At 42.1% G+C, this 15870-nt stretch overlaps 3 protein-coding genes across 5 annotated transcripts; 1 reads left to right on the top strand and 2 right to left on the bottom strand.

The window, feature by feature from the left end:
* Window positions 1-1358: 1358 nt before the first annotated feature.
* Window positions 1359-5236, bottom strand: LOC115673003 (phragmoplastin interacting protein 1). Its single transcript, XM_030595016.2, has 4 exons — window positions 4475-5236; window positions 3517-3688; window positions 2501-2547; window positions 1359-2405 (listed from the first exon to the last, which is right to left on the bottom strand). Exons 1-4 carry the CDS (start codon window positions 5104-5106, stop codon window positions 1853-1855), a joined length of 1404 nt encoding a protein of 467 aa, XP_030450876.1. The 5' UTR covers window positions 5107-5236; the 3' UTR covers window positions 1359-1852.
* A 749-nt stretch (window positions 5237-5985) lies between these two features.
* LOC115673005 (photosynthetic NDH subunit of lumenal location 1, chloroplastic) lies at window positions 5986-7670 on the top strand. Of its 2 annotated transcripts, none has more exons than XM_030595020.2 (8): window positions 5986-6156; window positions 6238-6340; window positions 6413-6505; window positions 6627-6700; window positions 6827-6949; window positions 7033-7104; window positions 7257-7353; window positions 7430-7670. In XM_030595020.2, the coding sequence occupies exons 1-8, from the start codon at window positions 6103-6105 to the stop codon at window positions 7531-7533; spliced, it is 720 nt and encodes a 239-aa protein (XP_030450880.1). In that variant the 5' UTR covers window positions 5986-6102; the 3' UTR covers window positions 7534-7670. The 2 variants fall into 2 exon arrangements, with proteins under 2 accessions (XP_030450880.1, XP_030450881.1); XM_030595021.2 differs by having other exon boundaries at window positions 5987-6156; window positions 6419-6505.
* Window positions 7671-7814: 144 nt separating this feature from the next.
* On the bottom strand, window positions 7815-15522 carry LOC115672999 (ABC transporter B family member 20-like). Of its 2 annotated transcripts, XM_030595012.2 has the most exons (11): window positions 14834-15522; window positions 13948-14002; window positions 13680-13855; window positions 13379-13579; window positions 12351-12610; window positions 11966-12276; window positions 11626-11846; window positions 11171-11508; window positions 10299-11092; window positions 9899-10140; window positions 7815-9430 (listed from the first exon to the last, which is right to left on the bottom strand). In XM_030595012.2, exons 1-11 carry the CDS (start codon window positions 15224-15226, stop codon window positions 8201-8203), a joined length of 4221 nt encoding a protein of 1406 aa, XP_030450872.1. In that variant the 5' UTR covers window positions 15227-15522; the 3' UTR covers window positions 7815-8200. The 2 variants fall into 2 exon arrangements, with proteins under 2 accessions (XP_030450872.1, XP_030450873.1); XM_030595013.2 differs by lacking the exon at window positions 14834-15522 and having other exon boundaries at window positions 13680-13853; window positions 13948-13984.
* Window positions 15523-15870: the final 348 nt, after the last annotated feature.

Genomic DNA, 15870 nt, shown 5'->3' with positions numbered 1-15870 from the left:
AGATGTGATGACTTTGACATCATCCCAGGTTTTTTCTCCATTAATGCTGTGGATGCATCTGCAAAAGCGAGCGTTCAATGTCATGTTACAACTTTTTTGATAGTTGCCAATAATAGGCTTTTAGTCCAGACAAACGTTAGCTCAGCCGCACAGTATTAACATGTGCTTAAGAGAAGCTTTTTATGTACCCACAACAGTGGCTTTCATAAAAAACCAAGAAGCTTTTCTTCCATGGCAAGATATCAAGTCACGCAGGTTTTATTTAGCACCCCCGAGGATGGCCAACGTGAAATCGCCCGGTTGTTTCTAGAAAAAGAATAATTGGATTTGGAGCAAATGATTTGAGCATTCTTCTAATCACTAATTTGGCTTACAACAATATCCCCAAAAAACCATGCACATGCCAACCTTATGTGACCAAAGCTTTTCTTGTCAGTTCTTCATTGAATAATCCCATCGCTGTTAAATAAAGGGAAAAAAACTAGAGACATGCATGATATTCAGATTAGGGTCTAAATGCTGACATTCTGCTTCGTCCCTTAAAAAAAAAAAGATTATTGATCAGATAGTTTATCAACTGTGAGTTCACGGGACCAGCTCGATGAGACTGTGGACAAGAATGCCAATCTTCCAAAAAGCGAAGTCTCGTGAAACAACGACACTCAGAATAAGGGAAGCTGCCTTGATGGTTTCCCAAAATCCAAGAGCATAGAAAAAGAAAGAATTCAAGCCAATGAAGGTATGGCGAACCACACATGGCTACATTCATCCGATTGTGCAAATCAAAATATGGTCAGAAAGAAACGAAAAGAAAAGAATATTAGAGGGGTGTCGAAGTTCGCATCCTTGAAGGTCTATTTTGGCCCCCACATCCCAAGCTTGCTCGTGCACTTAAATAAGCAAACCGCAGCGCATGGATACTAATATTGGGTAGAGAGGTACAATAGTTGGGGGTTGCTGTGCCGACAATTCGGTGAATGACCTACACAACAGGTGTACCAAGAAGCCAACCACAAAATACAAAATACCAAAACAATAACCTCAAGAAAGAAAGGTGATTAGGGAAAAGTGTGGCGAGTATGTCTATTTTGCAAGCAAAGACAAGCTTAAGATAAATTATGTCCAAACAGATTATTGGAGTGGAGTTCTTGCTTGCTTCCAAGTGATCACATCAAGTTCACATCAGGAAAATGTTGGCCATCCTTACCTCCTACTTCAACAAATACTTCAAGTTTTGGCTACGCGACTTCATCTGCGGGTATTGCTCTTGTTAACCTTAATCCATCGGATTTCATGTTTTCGAACTACCCCCTCTTTTTTTTTTCCTGGAGTCATTCCGAGAGATAACGGAATCGCTGTTCCCACCAGGAAGAAGTTGAACATCTTTCTATGAGCCAGAAACATTACAATGTTATTGTCAAAATGGAAAAAAGGCCAAAACTTCATTACAGAGTGAAGGGACGCAGAAGTTAAACATATTTCTCCAAGCACCACATCGCAGCAGTAGCTTCCAACCGTCGGCCAAAACAAAAAAAATCATGTTCGTCGGACGTCAGAATGTCTCAATGAAACAGCATCGAAAAGTCTATTCAATAACAGTAGCTCCTTATCCACTGAGAGACTCTAGATATGATACTATCTCCATCTGGTCTAATTTTACACTACTTGCTTGACCTGAAACGCCAACTTGATATGCACATGCACGACAGCATTCCTCTTAGCAGTTGATTTCCACACGGAAGTTCACTGACCATTTCAAAATGCTGCCCCCGAGGATGAACTGTTTCTAGTACCTAAAGGAGACTAAAGAACAAGCGAGCAAAGAATTTGTAACCTCTTGATCGGAAGCTTATTAAGTTGCATCTGGATTTGTCGAAGCATCAGCTGGCTTCTTAGAACAAGCAGAAGAAATATGGCCCTTCTCGCCGCATATATAGCAGGTTCTTCTCTTCATCTTGCCACTGCTGACGGTCGATCCAGTAGTAGTGTTATCGACTGCGGAATTAGCATTATCGACTGTGGTATTTGCGTTATAGACTGTGGTATTCGCCGACACGGTTCTTGCACTGCTTTTGACACCTTCCTTAGGGATTGCACTCATTATTTTAACAGGCCTACCGCACAAAACCTGCTGATTCAACTTAATGGCCATCGCCATTGCAAGGCTATCGGAAAAATCCACATGGGCGTAGCCCCGGAACTCTCCCGTTTCCTTGTCCATACCGAAACGTATAGACGATATGTTGCAATCTGAGAAGAATTTCCTCACGTCGTCCTCGGTTATATCCCATGACAAATTCCCAATGTAGATCCTGTTGTAGCCTTCAACAATCGGCGGGGCGAACTCGGCTGTTTTAGTGGCTCGAGTTGCCTTGAAGGGCTGGATTTTGAGAAAGAGTCCGCCCCTGACAAATAAAAAGAAAGGGTTCAATGAGCATGATGCATTTGATTGGACGTAATACTTGAGAAAGTAGATACTGCTTCTTCCTAATACACTCACATGTCGGAACCATCAAGAGCCAAAGCTCGCTTAGCTGCAGCCTCTGTCTGCAAAACAAATTAATAAATAATTCAAATTAGCTGTTACACAGGATCCATTGTTTCTAGATATAATATCATAGAAAACACTAAAGACTTGGTACTATGTTTCAGTTTCAGGGATTCGTAGCCATCTGTTAGACAAATAACTCGGGCAATGGGAGTGAAACTAAGTAAACAATTTAGGGTATAAATCTTGAAAGCCAAAGTCACATAACCATGACAGCTGCCTACTGGAATAATTACGAATTATCGGACCCATTTCAGAAGACGAGAACCTTCTGGATGAAGCACTTTTTGATGCTAATCAATATGCTCACAACTCATGACAGATATTAAATTAATATCCAATTATCGCAGCTCACTTCCGTGTCAAGATTCAAGCTTAATATTCCCTAAGACTACCTAACTACATTTCTTTCGCATTCCTATTGGGAAGTTAAAGTCTGGTTACTTTGGACTTCAAAGGAAATGTACAAAGGAAATCTAACCAATCTAATGTCTGCAAATATACTAATTTTCCCTCCTATATTCCTCAAAATGTCAAGAAAATACCAGCATATCCTCATTTCATCCTATTCACCAGAAAATTACAGGAAGGATTGACAGGCAATGCATGTAATCTGTCTTCAAGGAAGCTCCTGTGCTCTATGATAAAATCGAAAAGAAAAAACACACTGGGAAAGGAGAAGGAAGCTTGTAGCACTTGAAGTACACATAACTGAAACTTTGATGTCAAAGGTAACATCAAGAAAATGCCTTTTTTCACTGCATAATGTTAGCTTCACAGATCCTTCTATATGATCAGGTTGCTAAAACCATCCCACATTGATCATGCACTAGATTAAATTCCAAAAACAGGACTCTGAAGCAACATTCTGAAGAAGCTATCTGAATTAACGCGAAAAAACAATTAAAGGAGAAAAAGGCACAAACACCTCAAAGTTTAACACCGTGAAGGGTCATCTAATGACTAACCTTGAAACTGATAATGGCGATTCCTCTAAACTTCCCACTCTCAGGAAAAGTCATACAATCAATTTCTGTTATGGTGCCACAACCTTCAAAGTAGCTTCTTATATCATCTTCTGAGGAGTAGTAGGGGATACCGCCAACATAAACTTTCCGAGCAACATCTTCACTCTCTTGACTGTAAATGTGCAAAAGAAATGGAGAGCTTGAGTTAAAATGGATGGAAAATTTGGCAGGTACCTTGTGTCCAGAACCAGAAATTAAATGCCGGAAGCATAATGGATCAGCTCTCTCCAACACTGAGCCACTATTAGTCAAATGCAAAAAGCATAGACATGCACCAGACATTGGGCCACAAAAGAGACATGGAAATGCATAGTTCAGATATTCATATTCTTGGCACTGATATGAGGAAACCAGAAGTTATAAAGACAACAAAAATCTTGAACTGACCAGGTAGAGCAAATTAGAGCTAATGGCAATTCATTCTGAACAACTACTTTGTATCATTCCTACAGCACAAACTCTGAGATAGTCTCAATGAAGAATTCACTAAGATTACTGTTAGAAAACAATGATTTTCAGGACCAGAGATAGCAAACATATATTCTGGCCGAAAGCCTCATTAATATTTAGACCATGATCAGGACCCATTCACAATCTTGCTGATCATCAATGTCGTGAACCACGAGTTCCATGCCTCATTGAAGTACTTCCAAAATGCTAAATGCACACTAGGATGATACCTTTGCCAAAGGACATTCTAAGCGATATCCACTCGAGCATGGAATGGTAAATAATCATAAGTCCAAGAAAATTCGCAGAAGATTATAAAACTATAAACCAAACGACAATCATCGGTTGCCTGCTTCTCAACAACCAAGGTAGGGCGATACAACTCGAGTAGAAGAATTCATTCAGACTTTCAGAGCAAATTAAAAGAACAGATTGCCATAATATGTACCTATTGACCTCCGCCACGGCATGTTCAACCACAGCCTTGTCCTCTTCAATCTTGTCCTCACCCTTCTCCTTCTTCTTACCCGTTTTACTCTTCTTCTTTTTCTTCTTCTTTTCCTTCTTCTTCGCCTCTTCAACACTCACATCACCACCACCCTCCTCAGCACCCAAGCTTCCATTCTCAGTCCCCTCATCCCTCTTCTTTTCCTTCTTCTTCTTCTTGGCCTCTTTCACACTCACATCACCACCACCCTCCTCAGCACCCAAGCTTCCATTCTCAGTCCCCTCATCTATCTTCCTCTTCTTATTTCTCTTCTCCTCCTTCCTCTCATCGCCACCATTGCCCACTTCCTCAAACGAGCTCTTCTCCCTCCTCTCTATAACACCCTCATCTTCTTTCTCGCCATTATCGACCCCACCTCCCAAAGACCGATTTTTTCTGCGTTTCTCTCGCTTGGACAATCTGGGTCTCTGGGTTGCCGAGCCCATGAGCTGTTTCAGGGACTCTGGCCGCGAATCTTGATCGGGATTGGCGGGTTTTGCGTGATGAAGGTCGGCGTTTGATTCGTTTTTCGCCAGGGATTCGGCTAAAGCCGCTCTTAGCTTCTCCTTCAGCTTCTTGTTGGAGAGCACCATGTTCGCCGACCGTGAAAACAAGAACTGCAGACGACAATGGCGTGAGGGAACGACGGAAGAGGGGCTTCAGGTGAATGGGGTTTTGGGGAGAGAAACGGCACAGCGTTTTTCCTTTTATGGCTTGAAACGGCACAGCGTTTTTCCTTTTATGGCTTGAAACGGCACAGCGTTTAGGGGATAGAAAATCATACAAACCATACATACATTATGTGATTATAAATATTGACGATGTTGACATTTTAGATCTTATTATTTGCCGAAATTTGAATTTTAGTTGATGTGAAACAGTTAAATTATTTCAAAATAGATTCGTATTCATTTTTTTGAAATATTATTTAATCTAAGTAGCATTTTATGCTTCTACAATGCAATTTTCTAAAGGGTTAATATCACGAAAAAACTTAAATTAATACATCAAATTAATTTTTTTATCATAAAAAACTCAACATTTGTACATCAGTGACAATTTTACCTCAAATTAATTTTTGGCCCATAAAAAATCCAAAACTGATATATTTGTGACAAATTTATTCTCTATTAGTTTCCGTTAAATTGGATTAATACCACGAAAAATTATAAACCGATACACTTGTGCCTTAAACTGATATACCTGTCAATTGCAATGTATCATCCAACTCAGTAATTTGACGGTAAAATTTAATGGAAACTGACGGAGAGTAAATTAATCACAGGTGTACTGATTTAAGGTTTTTCGTGAAATTAACCCTTTTTTTAAAGTACCAAAACAAATGGCCCTAGGAAAGTATAATTAATCACGTGGAAATAAATATTAAACATCGCTACTGCTAGCACACACGCGCGATCGACGTGCGAAAGCTCTCATGATTTCCCTCCCATCAATCCTTGAATAACAGAGTTATCCATTTGACAGGAAGAAAAGAAAAAAGCTTCCACACGACCACAAGCTCCTAAACGTACATCATCCAGAAGTAGAGTTTGCAGGATCAACCAGCATCTCCAAACGGAGCTACGTTCATGGTGGTCTCTTCACTCTCCCCGAGTTGGGTTCCAAGAACCTTCAAAGAAAAGGTCGGTCTGTCATCATTCTCTGTTCTCTGTTCTTGATTTTCTGAGCACAACTCACTGTTTGTGTCCATTATCCTTTCACAGCTGAAGGAGCCTCGTTGGAGCGAGTCACCTCGAACCGGGGAGCTTCCTCTTCATCACAACATCACATGCTTGTGCGATCGCGCGACAGCCGTCGATGAAGAAAGTAAGTCATTCACCCCGAGAATGCATATGTCAATCCGAAGATTGAAATTAAGGGATGGAAAATTCGGCTAAGTTTCAGGCAACTGCAAGAGAAGGCCTTTTCTCTTGGGCGTTGTTGGGTCGTTGACAGCAAGCTTATTGCCTGCTAGTTCTCTTCTAGCTCAAGGTGCGGTAATGGGTGATGCTCAGTCACTTAGTTCTAAAGTTCTAAGCTTTTCAGAAGATGAAAATTATGTGATGTTCGAAAGAAGAGCATGTGAGTATTCCTTTTCTTGATTCTGGTGCAGAAATGCCGGCAAATTATCGAGCTTTCGTCGACCTTTTGGATGGGTATTCATATTATTATCCCTCAGATTGGAGGGTATGTTCCAAGACCTCAAGTTATTGCAAGCACAAGAAACACTTGCTCATCTTGTAGATTCAACAATACTTGAGATGATTCAAAAGAGTTTTCTCATTGGGACTTCTTTTTGGTGTTCCAAATTAGGAATTCGATTTCCGGGGGCATGATTCCGCATTCAAGGATCGGTATCTGCAGCTGCAGAATCTGAGAGTCAGATTCATACCGACCGATAAGAAAGACATCCATGACATGGGTCCTATGGACGAGGCACGATTATTCGCAACTCTTCTTCGAGATTTCTCATTGAATCTTCACAATCTGTTCATTTACCATTTCCTTTGTCGTGGCAGGTTGTCTCTAACTTGGTGAAGAATATTTACGCTGCACCGAATCAGATAGCTAATATTTTTGACATGCAGGAGGTAATTTGCACCCATTACTGCTCTCTCCTATATTTCTCTACTCTTCGTGAAATCTGAGGTTCCCTTCATTAGTCCTACTTGTAATTCATTCAGACATTTTTTACTGTCAATGAGGCCGGTTCATTAGTCTCGCGTTGATCAAGTGATTGCAGCGAACTGTTGATGGGAAGGACTATTACACATTTGAGTATGAGCTCAGATCTCCGAACTTCGCCAGTTGCTCTTTTGCGACCATTGCAGTAGCAAACGGTAAGCTTTCCACCGAGACATGTAATCACGAAAGCCAATGTAAATTTGTCTGATTAGATCGCTCATTTCTGAGCAGGGAGATTTTACACGCTGACCGTCGCAGCAAACGAGAGAAGGTGGAGAAGAGTAAGGAACAAGCTTAAAGTAGTCGCGGACTCTTTTAGAGTGCTCGATATCTGAGCCGCGTTTGTGCACAGAGCATGCATTCCACGCGCCATCCGAGAGTTGCGATGTATTTCTTCCTTGTTTATAGATGCGATGCTTTATCCCAAATGAAAATGAGGACGTGGAGATCATTCTCCATGTTTTGATTCAAATTCTTTCATCCCGCTCCTAACAAAGAGCTGAATTCTGTCATCAATAACCTCTGAAAAAATACACATTATTTCTCGGTAAAACAATGCTTTCGCTTTGTTCCGGACACCAGTGTTTTAATTGGGAAGAAAATGAAGATCAGAGCAGGGTTAAACTGAGAGTCTTTTCCACTCATGTACACAAACCAACCAATGGTCCAAAAGAATATGCATCTATCCTGGACAAAAGCATATCCTCAACCGTGATCACGCCACACTCCGAAGCTGCTATATCTAACACCCTGTGCTGATTACTAAACAACAATGTGAAAAGCTACTGCAAACACCTACCATGATTTACAGATTTCTATAAACAGTGATCTAAGTAAGCCTTGCCATTCACATCTTTTTGCCCTCACGCTCTGTCAACTCCAGCTCGGTGTACGTCGACATTTCTTTCATAATTGCTTGGGTAATGCCCTGATAATTTAGCTTTCTGGAGGAACTCTCAGATGTACAAATGAAACTATGTCGCGACTCATCGGAATTCAGGTCTAGCCAAGTCGATGCTGCCGCAAACCCTTTCCGAAGCGCGGCTGCATCAAGCGTACATACAAACCGTTTTTGGCCATCAAAGTGTCGTGGGTCCCCTCTTCCACAATCTGTCCACCATTAAGAACTACAATGCTGTCGACATGCCTCATCGTCGCGGCTCTGTGGGCTATCAGAATGGTAGTTTTGTTACCCATCACCAAGGTGTCGAGTGCCTCCTGGACCACTCGGCTTGACTCGGACTCGATCGACGAACTAGCTTCATCCAACAGCAATATAGGCGCATTTTTCAAGATAACACGGGCAATGGCAATTCGCTGTTTCTGTCCTGGGGTCAGATCCACACCTCTCATTCCCACGTGCGTGTCATAACCATGAGGCAAGCTGCTTATGAAATGATGGGCATTGGCTATCCTAGCTGCCTCCTTTATCTCAGCTTCACTTGCATTGTGGCGTGCATAAATGATGTTTTCCCTTATGGTTGTTGAGAAGATGACCGGTTCCTGCTGAACTAGACCCAGATGGCTCCTCAGCCATCTCAAGTTGTACGATTTAAGATCTCGCCCATCCAGTAAGACCTGCCCTGCAACTGGATCATAGAATCTTTCTATCAAAGATATTATGGTGCTCTTTCCGGAACCTGAAACTCCCACCACTGCTACAGTTTGTCCCCCGTTAACCTTGAGGCTAAAATTGCTAAGTACCAACAGTTCTGGCCGAGTTGGATAACAGAAGTCCACGTTTTTCAGCTCAATGGTTCCATAAACATTGGGAGGTTTCATCGCAGAACTATCATCCGGGTCAATTTGAGGCACTCGATCTATTATTTTAAACACGGAGGCAAGAGATTTCCGTCGTTTGAGTATGTATGGAGCCAATCCAAAAGGTTCAACCAACGCAAATGTCGCAAAAGAGAATACCATATACTCTTTGAGAGCCGTCGGCGGATCCATATAACCATTCTTGACAGATAAGGCGGTATACCAGAGTAGAAGAGCATTGCAGGCAAAGAGGAGAAACTGTGAGAAACCAAATGCAAAACCAATGGCGGTTCCTTGGAGAAAACTCTGCCTGAATACCTTCTGTAGTTGTATTTTGTATAGCTCCATTACCTTGTTTCCAGCACAAAATGCAACAACTGTATAGATGTTCCTAACTGCATCCTCAAGAACCAAAGAGGCCTTCCTGTGCATCTCCTGGATGCCCCTCGAGAAACCAGCAAGCCACAGTTTCTACAACAGATAATTTTCCATAGATGAAATACACAGACAGAAAGTACACAGAATCCTCAGAAAAAGAAAAGGTTCCCTGAAATAGCTTAGAATCACTTAATAGTTTTAAGGTTCATCAAACATACCACTTAGCAAATATCATCGCATTGCAGTTGAACTACATAAAATAAATCATCATTGTCCGAAACACCTTGTCATTGTCTGTAACACCTTGTGTTTACAACAATGAACGACGTGATCTTATAATTCCTAGGAAGTAATAGAGAAAGGAGAGAGAGCAACAGAAATCTGGAGGTGTTACGACTACTGTGACCTTTTCTATTTACAACCAAACTGTGATGCAAAAAGATATAAATTCTTTCATCTAAAGCGCGCCTTGAGAACATTATAAGCTGCTAGAGACATTTGGGAAGAACATATAAAGAGTTGCTGAAAGGTAAGAGGTAGATACAGGATAAAAAAGCTAACCTGGGCTAGAGCAGAGATCATAAGAACAGGCAGGGTTGCTAAAGCCACAAGCGCCAATCGCCATTGGAGAAGCAGTCCAATGAGGACAGCCACAATCACTGCAGCAGTGTCCTGTATTAATATTGAGAGGCGGTTGCTAAAAGCAGCTCTTACAAATGTAGCATCATTTGCCAAGCGCATTGATAGAGTGTCGGCACTGTTCTCCTCTTCATCAAACCACCCAACTTCATTGCGCAGCATGGCTGGTAGGTAGATAAATAAAAAAGTACTTTCAGAGGTGCTGAAATAACTGGTCATTAGTAAAAGCCCGCAAAAGTCCAAAACTAAATGCACAACATAGTAGAATTGACAATAAGTACTCCCCTAGACAAAAAACAAAAGAAGATTACAAAGTACTCACCTGAGAACATCATTCTACGAACACGCTCAGTCATTTTCTCTCCCATAATACCAAAATAGAAATGCTGCAGACAATTGGCAACCACAGTCACTACACCCATGCAAGTGATAACCAAGCACCATTTGTCAACCTCTTGCCACAGGTGACGGCCCTCTCTAGGTCTATAGTAGGCTGCTACTATCAAAGCAATGACATAAGCAAGAAGAGGATTAAAAGAACCAAAAATAGCAGCACCTGTGCTGCCTAAAACAGCATAAAGCCATTCTGGGAAGCTCAGCTCTGCCAATCTCCAAAAGGATGGTGCTTTCTGAATCGGCTTGTCCTTGGCATCCTTACCTTTTATTGAAACATCATCAGACTCACTAGGTGGTCTACTAAAAGTTTGAGAGTGAGAGCGTTCATTTTTTGGGTCAGTTGTCAAAAGGGGCGAAACAGGGGAGTCAGGGCCTGAACCGTTGGATTTTTGTTGTTGTGCAGGCTGAACCTCAATCTTTGGTAACTCCGGGAGTCTCATTTCTAAACTATCCTGCCTTTTAAGTATTGGTTCCTTATCTGCCTCATCCAAAGGAATCCCATTTTCAGATGTTTGATCCAGTGGAGGACTCCCGGTTTTTGGTGATTCTTGTAGGTTGTATATAACATCTTGGGGCTGGACTCCATGAATGCCAGGGACTCTCTGAAGAGAGGGTGATTTCATCATTTTGGGAGATGAAGCTTCCTGGAAACTATAACTTGCTGAAGCATCCTTTTCAATTTGGAAAACCGCAGTTTCTTTGTAATTTTTTGAGGGCATCCTGGATATATTCACGAGTAATCAGCACACTTCATATCAACCACAGTAATTAAGAAAGACTGTGACAATTGTATTATACCTCCTAGGAAGTTTTGCCGCTTCTTCACATTTTAGAAGTTCCGCATAGAGTCCATCCAAAGTGATTAACTCTTCATGTGTCCCCATTTCAACAAGTTGACCCTCCTCCATCACAGCAATATAATCAGTATTTCTTATAAGACTAAGGCGTCGAGCAATAATTATTGTCGAACGTCCTAACATGAGGAGATCAAGATCTTCTTGGACAGCTTTTTCAGCCTCAAAATCCAGTCCGCCTGTAACCTCATCCAGCAGAAGGATTGATGGATTTAGAAGCACTGCTCTGGCAATAGCAAGCCTAATTTTCTGCTCTTCTGTCAATTCTAACCCAGCTCGTACCTGAAACAACCAAAAGCTCATTGTAGGCTATCAAAATGACTTACAACATGAAGATCGCAAGCCTAGAAAAGAAGCTAATAAAGCTGCTACAATTCGGAATGTGCATCAAGTTTCTACCTGTGTGTCATATCCTTTCTCAAGTGAGCTAATAAAGGCATGTGCATGAGCGACTTTAGCAGCTTCTTCAATCTCATCCGATGAAGCATTGCGTCCATAAGCTATGTTATCTCTTATACTAAGACTTAGCAAAGCAGGTTCCTGGGTGACTAGACCTATTTGACTTCTTAACCATTCTAGTTTCAGGTTTTTGATATTCACACCGTCCAGAAGAACTTCTCCTGCAACAAAAATTGTGAAAACAATTGGAATCTGCAAGCAGAAATAATTGCTAAAGTTGTTACGGAAAGCTGATGGAAACATTTGGAGAAATACTGCAAATTAGAATGTGCCGTCATACCTAAAGTAGGATCATAAAATCGCTCCATCAGTGGAATGATGCTGCTTTTCCCAGATCCATTTCTGCCGACAAGTGCCAAAGCTTTCTTAGCAGGCACACTGAGGTAAAATCCACTTAGAATAGGGATTTCAGGACGTGACAGATAGCTGAAATACACATTGCGAAACTCGATGTTTCCATGAACAGAGACTAGGGTATTTCCATCATTATTACCAACAGAGGATGACCGACTTATCATCTCAAAAAGTCTATAAGCAGCATATCGCCCTTGGTCAAAGGAGTAGAAGTTGGTTGCAGCTTGATTCAGTCCACTGCACACAAATGGGATGCAACATTAAGAGCAAAGCAATGTAATACAGAATGCAAAATCAAATCAGGTTCTTACAGGCCACTTAAGATTATAGCAAATAATGCTGCTATAATTTCGCCACCATGAGCTTTTCCATGGGTAACCAGAAATCGTCCGACCCAAAGTTGTAAAGCACAGGAACATATTGCGAGGCCATATGTGAATCCAAGTCCCAGTCCTTGCACAAGGCTTATCATGATTCCATATCTCAGGGTCGCTTGCAATGATGTGGCATAAGAATATTTGGCGAGAGTTTCATTAGTGAATGCGTACAAGGTCCTACGGTAAGAAATTGCCTGCCACAGTTTTGAAATGGGTAGCTTAGAATGAGAACTGCCACCAACGTTTAAAAGGAAGGATGACAACTTCAAAACAGCCTCCACAGTTAATAGTTATGGGATTTCTAATAGTTGCGCACACAGTGGTGTCATATCTTGATGCAGATTCATCAGTTGTTGATGCTATAGAAATGATGAGTTCTAGATATTAATGAAGAAAAGATATCAGTTTCCCTTGAGGGAACAGCACATGAGTTCCAGAAAAGATGTTTTCTTCTATCATTAATTCACAGATCCATAACAAGCAAACAAAGGAGCCATTCTTTGTCGTAGATCATCAGTCCTTAATGCTATGGCCCCATGACTGAACCAACACTTGAACTATTCATTCCTTCTGAATATGACCGAATCGAGTATTTCCCTTCTGGAGCTAGACGAAGAGTATAAATGGGATTTGTTCCAACAGAAAAAAGTTAAACTAGTGCCCAAATAAACTGTAGCACAGAAAATATTGTCTACATAAACTTTCATGGTATTAATACAGAAGACAGCATGCACACGCAAGATATCCATTTTGGCAATCCCAGCCTCATATTGATCCCCCCACCCCCCTCCCCCCGAAAAAAAAATTAACAAAAAACAAAAAAGGACAAGTAATATGTGTAGCAATCCATAGCTGGAAGAACCCTCAATTTTTTGCCTTTCCAGCTAGAATTACCCTCATTTTATTTAGCTTTCCTATATCCTTCTCGGGTGGAGGAGAAGTGATGGGGAGAAAAAAAATACCTGTTCAGCAATGCTAGCTGCTTCAGCATATGCATCTTGAATATTTTCAGCAAGCTTATGAAGAAATATGTTCGATACTCCTCCAGCAGCTACAATGAAAGGGCCAGTTGCTAAAGTTATAAGAGCAATCTGCCAACAGTTCACAAATCCAATAACCAGCCCGCAGGAAAAAGTAGCCATATTGTGAATATAATTGCCAACCTGTATCAGCAACAATACCATTCAAATTTCAGATATCTGCTCAAACTTGTCATTGTAGTAGCCAAGAAACTGCGAATGTAATGTATTTGTCTGAACATACCTTTTCACTGAGTGCAGATTGAACAAGCAATACATCACTTAACACCTGACTCACAATATCCCCATTTTCTCCGTATGTGTGAAAAAAACTCATTTCCTGGTTAAGTAGGACTTGAACATACTTTGACCTAATGACAGCAGTTTGTCGTTCTCCCGTCAGGATCCAGCTAGAAACCTCTATTACAAAGACCAAGTCAGCCAACTCGGATATAAAGGGTCACAAGTGGGTTGGTTTTGCAAAAATAAGTTTTGAGTTTTCCGGGCCTTACCTATCCAACCTGCGAAAAAAACACCCACTGCAATGTAGACCAGAGATAAAGCAAGCTGCAGAGAGAAAATATAACATTTAATTGAGTTGGCTAATTTAATATCCACAAGTTTTAATCCACACATCAAGCTCCCAGAAAGGTCCGGGCAATGACAGTCAGCTTACAAGTTTTACAAAGTACCATCAAGAAAGTATACAAAAACCAAACTTAATATCATCTCTTCATGCCACAGTAAGGAGCAAAACATTTGATAACTCACGAACAAGCTCGAGACTTTCTTCTGTGTTGAGCATCTCTATAAATGATTTGGCCCTACCATTATGAGAAATCCAGGTCGATCACGAATTGATTTGTGGATTATGTGACCGTTGCACCTTGTCTAATCTTCAAGAAGAGAAAGAAGCTACAATTGACGACTGAAGTAGTCTTTTAACCATTTAGCTAAATTTAGCAGTACCTGAAGCTGGCTGCGTATATCTCCCCCATTTAAGACCAATATGTTCCTTCAAATGGAATGAAACAGAAACTAACGAACCATCTCAAACATTTTTTACAAACTAAGCCAATACGATGGATGGCGTACTACCGAAGGGAATGCCACTCCATCCTCCAAATTACAGAGAGCAGGTTAAACCTAAATGACGATGGAGTCCCCAAAAGATGCGCTGAAAAAGGCTCAGCCAATTGCACACTTCCTTTACCCAAACATCGAACGCCCTCAACATTTAACCAATCCCATCCAGTTCGATTTAACTTTTGCCATCAGCAAAAAGCATTCCACCGATCAAAGGCAGAACACAAATGGCAGAGCAAACGCATACTGCCGTTTTTATGCTTTTTGCAGCATTCGAAAGTGCGAATTATCTTTGAAAAACCATCGAATTACCTCCTTAAACCGGTGAAAAGTCTCGTTGTGGTCTGCCTTAGGCCCCAAGTGCAGCACATGCACGATCTTCGCAAAGTAATGCAAGTAGACCACCAGAGCTGCTCCATGCGCGGCGGCACCGAGCGACCCCGCGATCATGAGCGCCCAATCGAGACGGTCTGCGCAGGCAAAGAGGCGAGAGAACGGCACCGCCTCGGGCGGCGGCTCGATCTCCTCCTCCTCCTCCATCTCCCCCCCGTCGTCCGCCGGCTGCTCGGGGGCGGCCCCGGACACCTCCGCGCCGGTGTCGATGTACGGGGACGGGGACTCCGGCGGCTCCGACACCTCCGAGACCGGCGTCAGCGGCTGTACGTGCTGCGGCGACCACCCGAACAAGCCTCGCGATATCATCATCTTGTCAAAAACCTTGCAAGTGCCAACGGCTCCAGCTCCGCGGCGATCGGGCGAACCGAAGCGGCGGAGCTCCGGCGTTTCTTCTTCGCCCTCACGTGCTTTCGCAGTCGGAGAGACGAAGGCAAAACGGAATTCCGACCTAGCGAGTTCACTCTGCGAGTCCACGGCCGGGTCAGCGACGACGGTGGCGTCGATCCGCCGGCATCCGACGCGCAGAGAGAGAGTTGCCTTAACGGTCAAACGCCGGCGACGGCCATTTTCTTTCTGTTTTTTTTTTGGTTGTAAAAGGAGTCGTCCTTTCTGTTACGGTGGCGAGCGTTTTTCCTTTTTGCCTTCTTAATGCGGGGGGGTCTTTCCGTTATTACGGCTCGAGGAGGAGGGGCAAATTTGGGAATTCGAGGCGGATGGGTTGTGTTTGTTCATCGGTAAATTAATTTAAGTAGGCTTGTGTCGTGTCATTGAAATGGTGAGTTGGGCCACCTTAACTACCTCCTTTTTAATCCTTAATCGACCAATCTAATTAAGGTTTATTGATGTGTTGCATGTGGTTAGTCTCTATTTCCATTAAGTCAGTGTATTCAATGGTTGACTAATCTACCGGTTAACAGAAAAGGCCGATGAGGACAAGTAATTTAGGTGGTATG

Source organism: Syzygium oleosum, unplaced genomic scaffold (genome assembly GCF_021117445.2).
Source record: "Syzygium oleosum isolate NSW1041296 unplaced genomic scaffold, Sole_v2.1 Sole_v2.02, whole genome shotgun sequence".
NCBI classification, from domain to species: Eukaryota; Viridiplantae; Streptophyta; class Magnoliopsida; order Myrtales; family Myrtaceae; genus Syzygium; species Syzygium oleosum.
The sequence above is the reverse complement of the archived record's forward strand: the minus strand, read 5'-3'. Positions and strand labels throughout refer to the sequence as shown.

What these genes read in the sequence shown, in the direction of transcription:
- LOC115673003 (XM_030595016.2), bottom strand. Translation starts at nt 5,106, where the DNA reads ATGGTGCTCTCCAACAAGAAGCTGAAGGAGAAGCTAAGAGCGGCTTTA. An exon ending in TCGCCATTATCAGTTTCAAG is followed by an intron (nt 2,548 to 3,516) that starts GTTAGTCATTAG and finishes TTTGTTTTGCAG; the next exon opens with ACAGAGGCTGCAGCTAAGCG. An exon ending in GCTCTTGATGGTTCCGACAT is followed by an intron (nt 2,406 to 2,500) that starts GTGAGTGTATTA and finishes TTTATTTGTCAG; the next exon opens with GGGCGGACTCTTTCTCAAAA.
- LOC115673005 (XM_030595020.2), top strand. Translation starts at nt 6,103, where the DNA reads ATGGTGGTCTCTTCACTCTCCCCGAGTTGGGTTCCAAGAACCTTCAAA. An exon ending in GACAGCCGTCGATGAAGAAA is followed by an intron (nt 6,341 to 6,412) that starts GTAAGTCATTCA and finishes AATTCGGCTAAG; the next exon opens with TTTCAGGCAACTGCAAGAGA. An exon ending in ATATTTTTGACATGCAGGAG is followed by an intron (nt 7,105 to 7,256) that starts GTAATTTGCACC and finishes AAGTGATTGCAG; the next exon opens with CGAACTGTTGATGGGAAGGA.
- LOC115672999 (XM_030595012.2), bottom strand. Translation starts at nt 15,226, where the DNA reads ATGATGATATCGCGAGGCTTGTTCGGGTGGTCGCCGCAGCACGTACAG. An exon ending in TTTTTTCGCAGGTTGGATAG is followed by an intron (nt 13,856 to 13,947) that starts GTAAGGCCCGGA and finishes TCTTTGTAATAG; the next exon opens with AGGTTTCTAGCTGGATCCTG. An exon ending in TCGTAGAATGATGTTCTCAG is followed by an intron (nt 10,141 to 10,298) that starts GTGAGTACTTTG and finishes TCTACCTACCAG; the next exon opens with CCATGCTGCGCAATGAAGTT.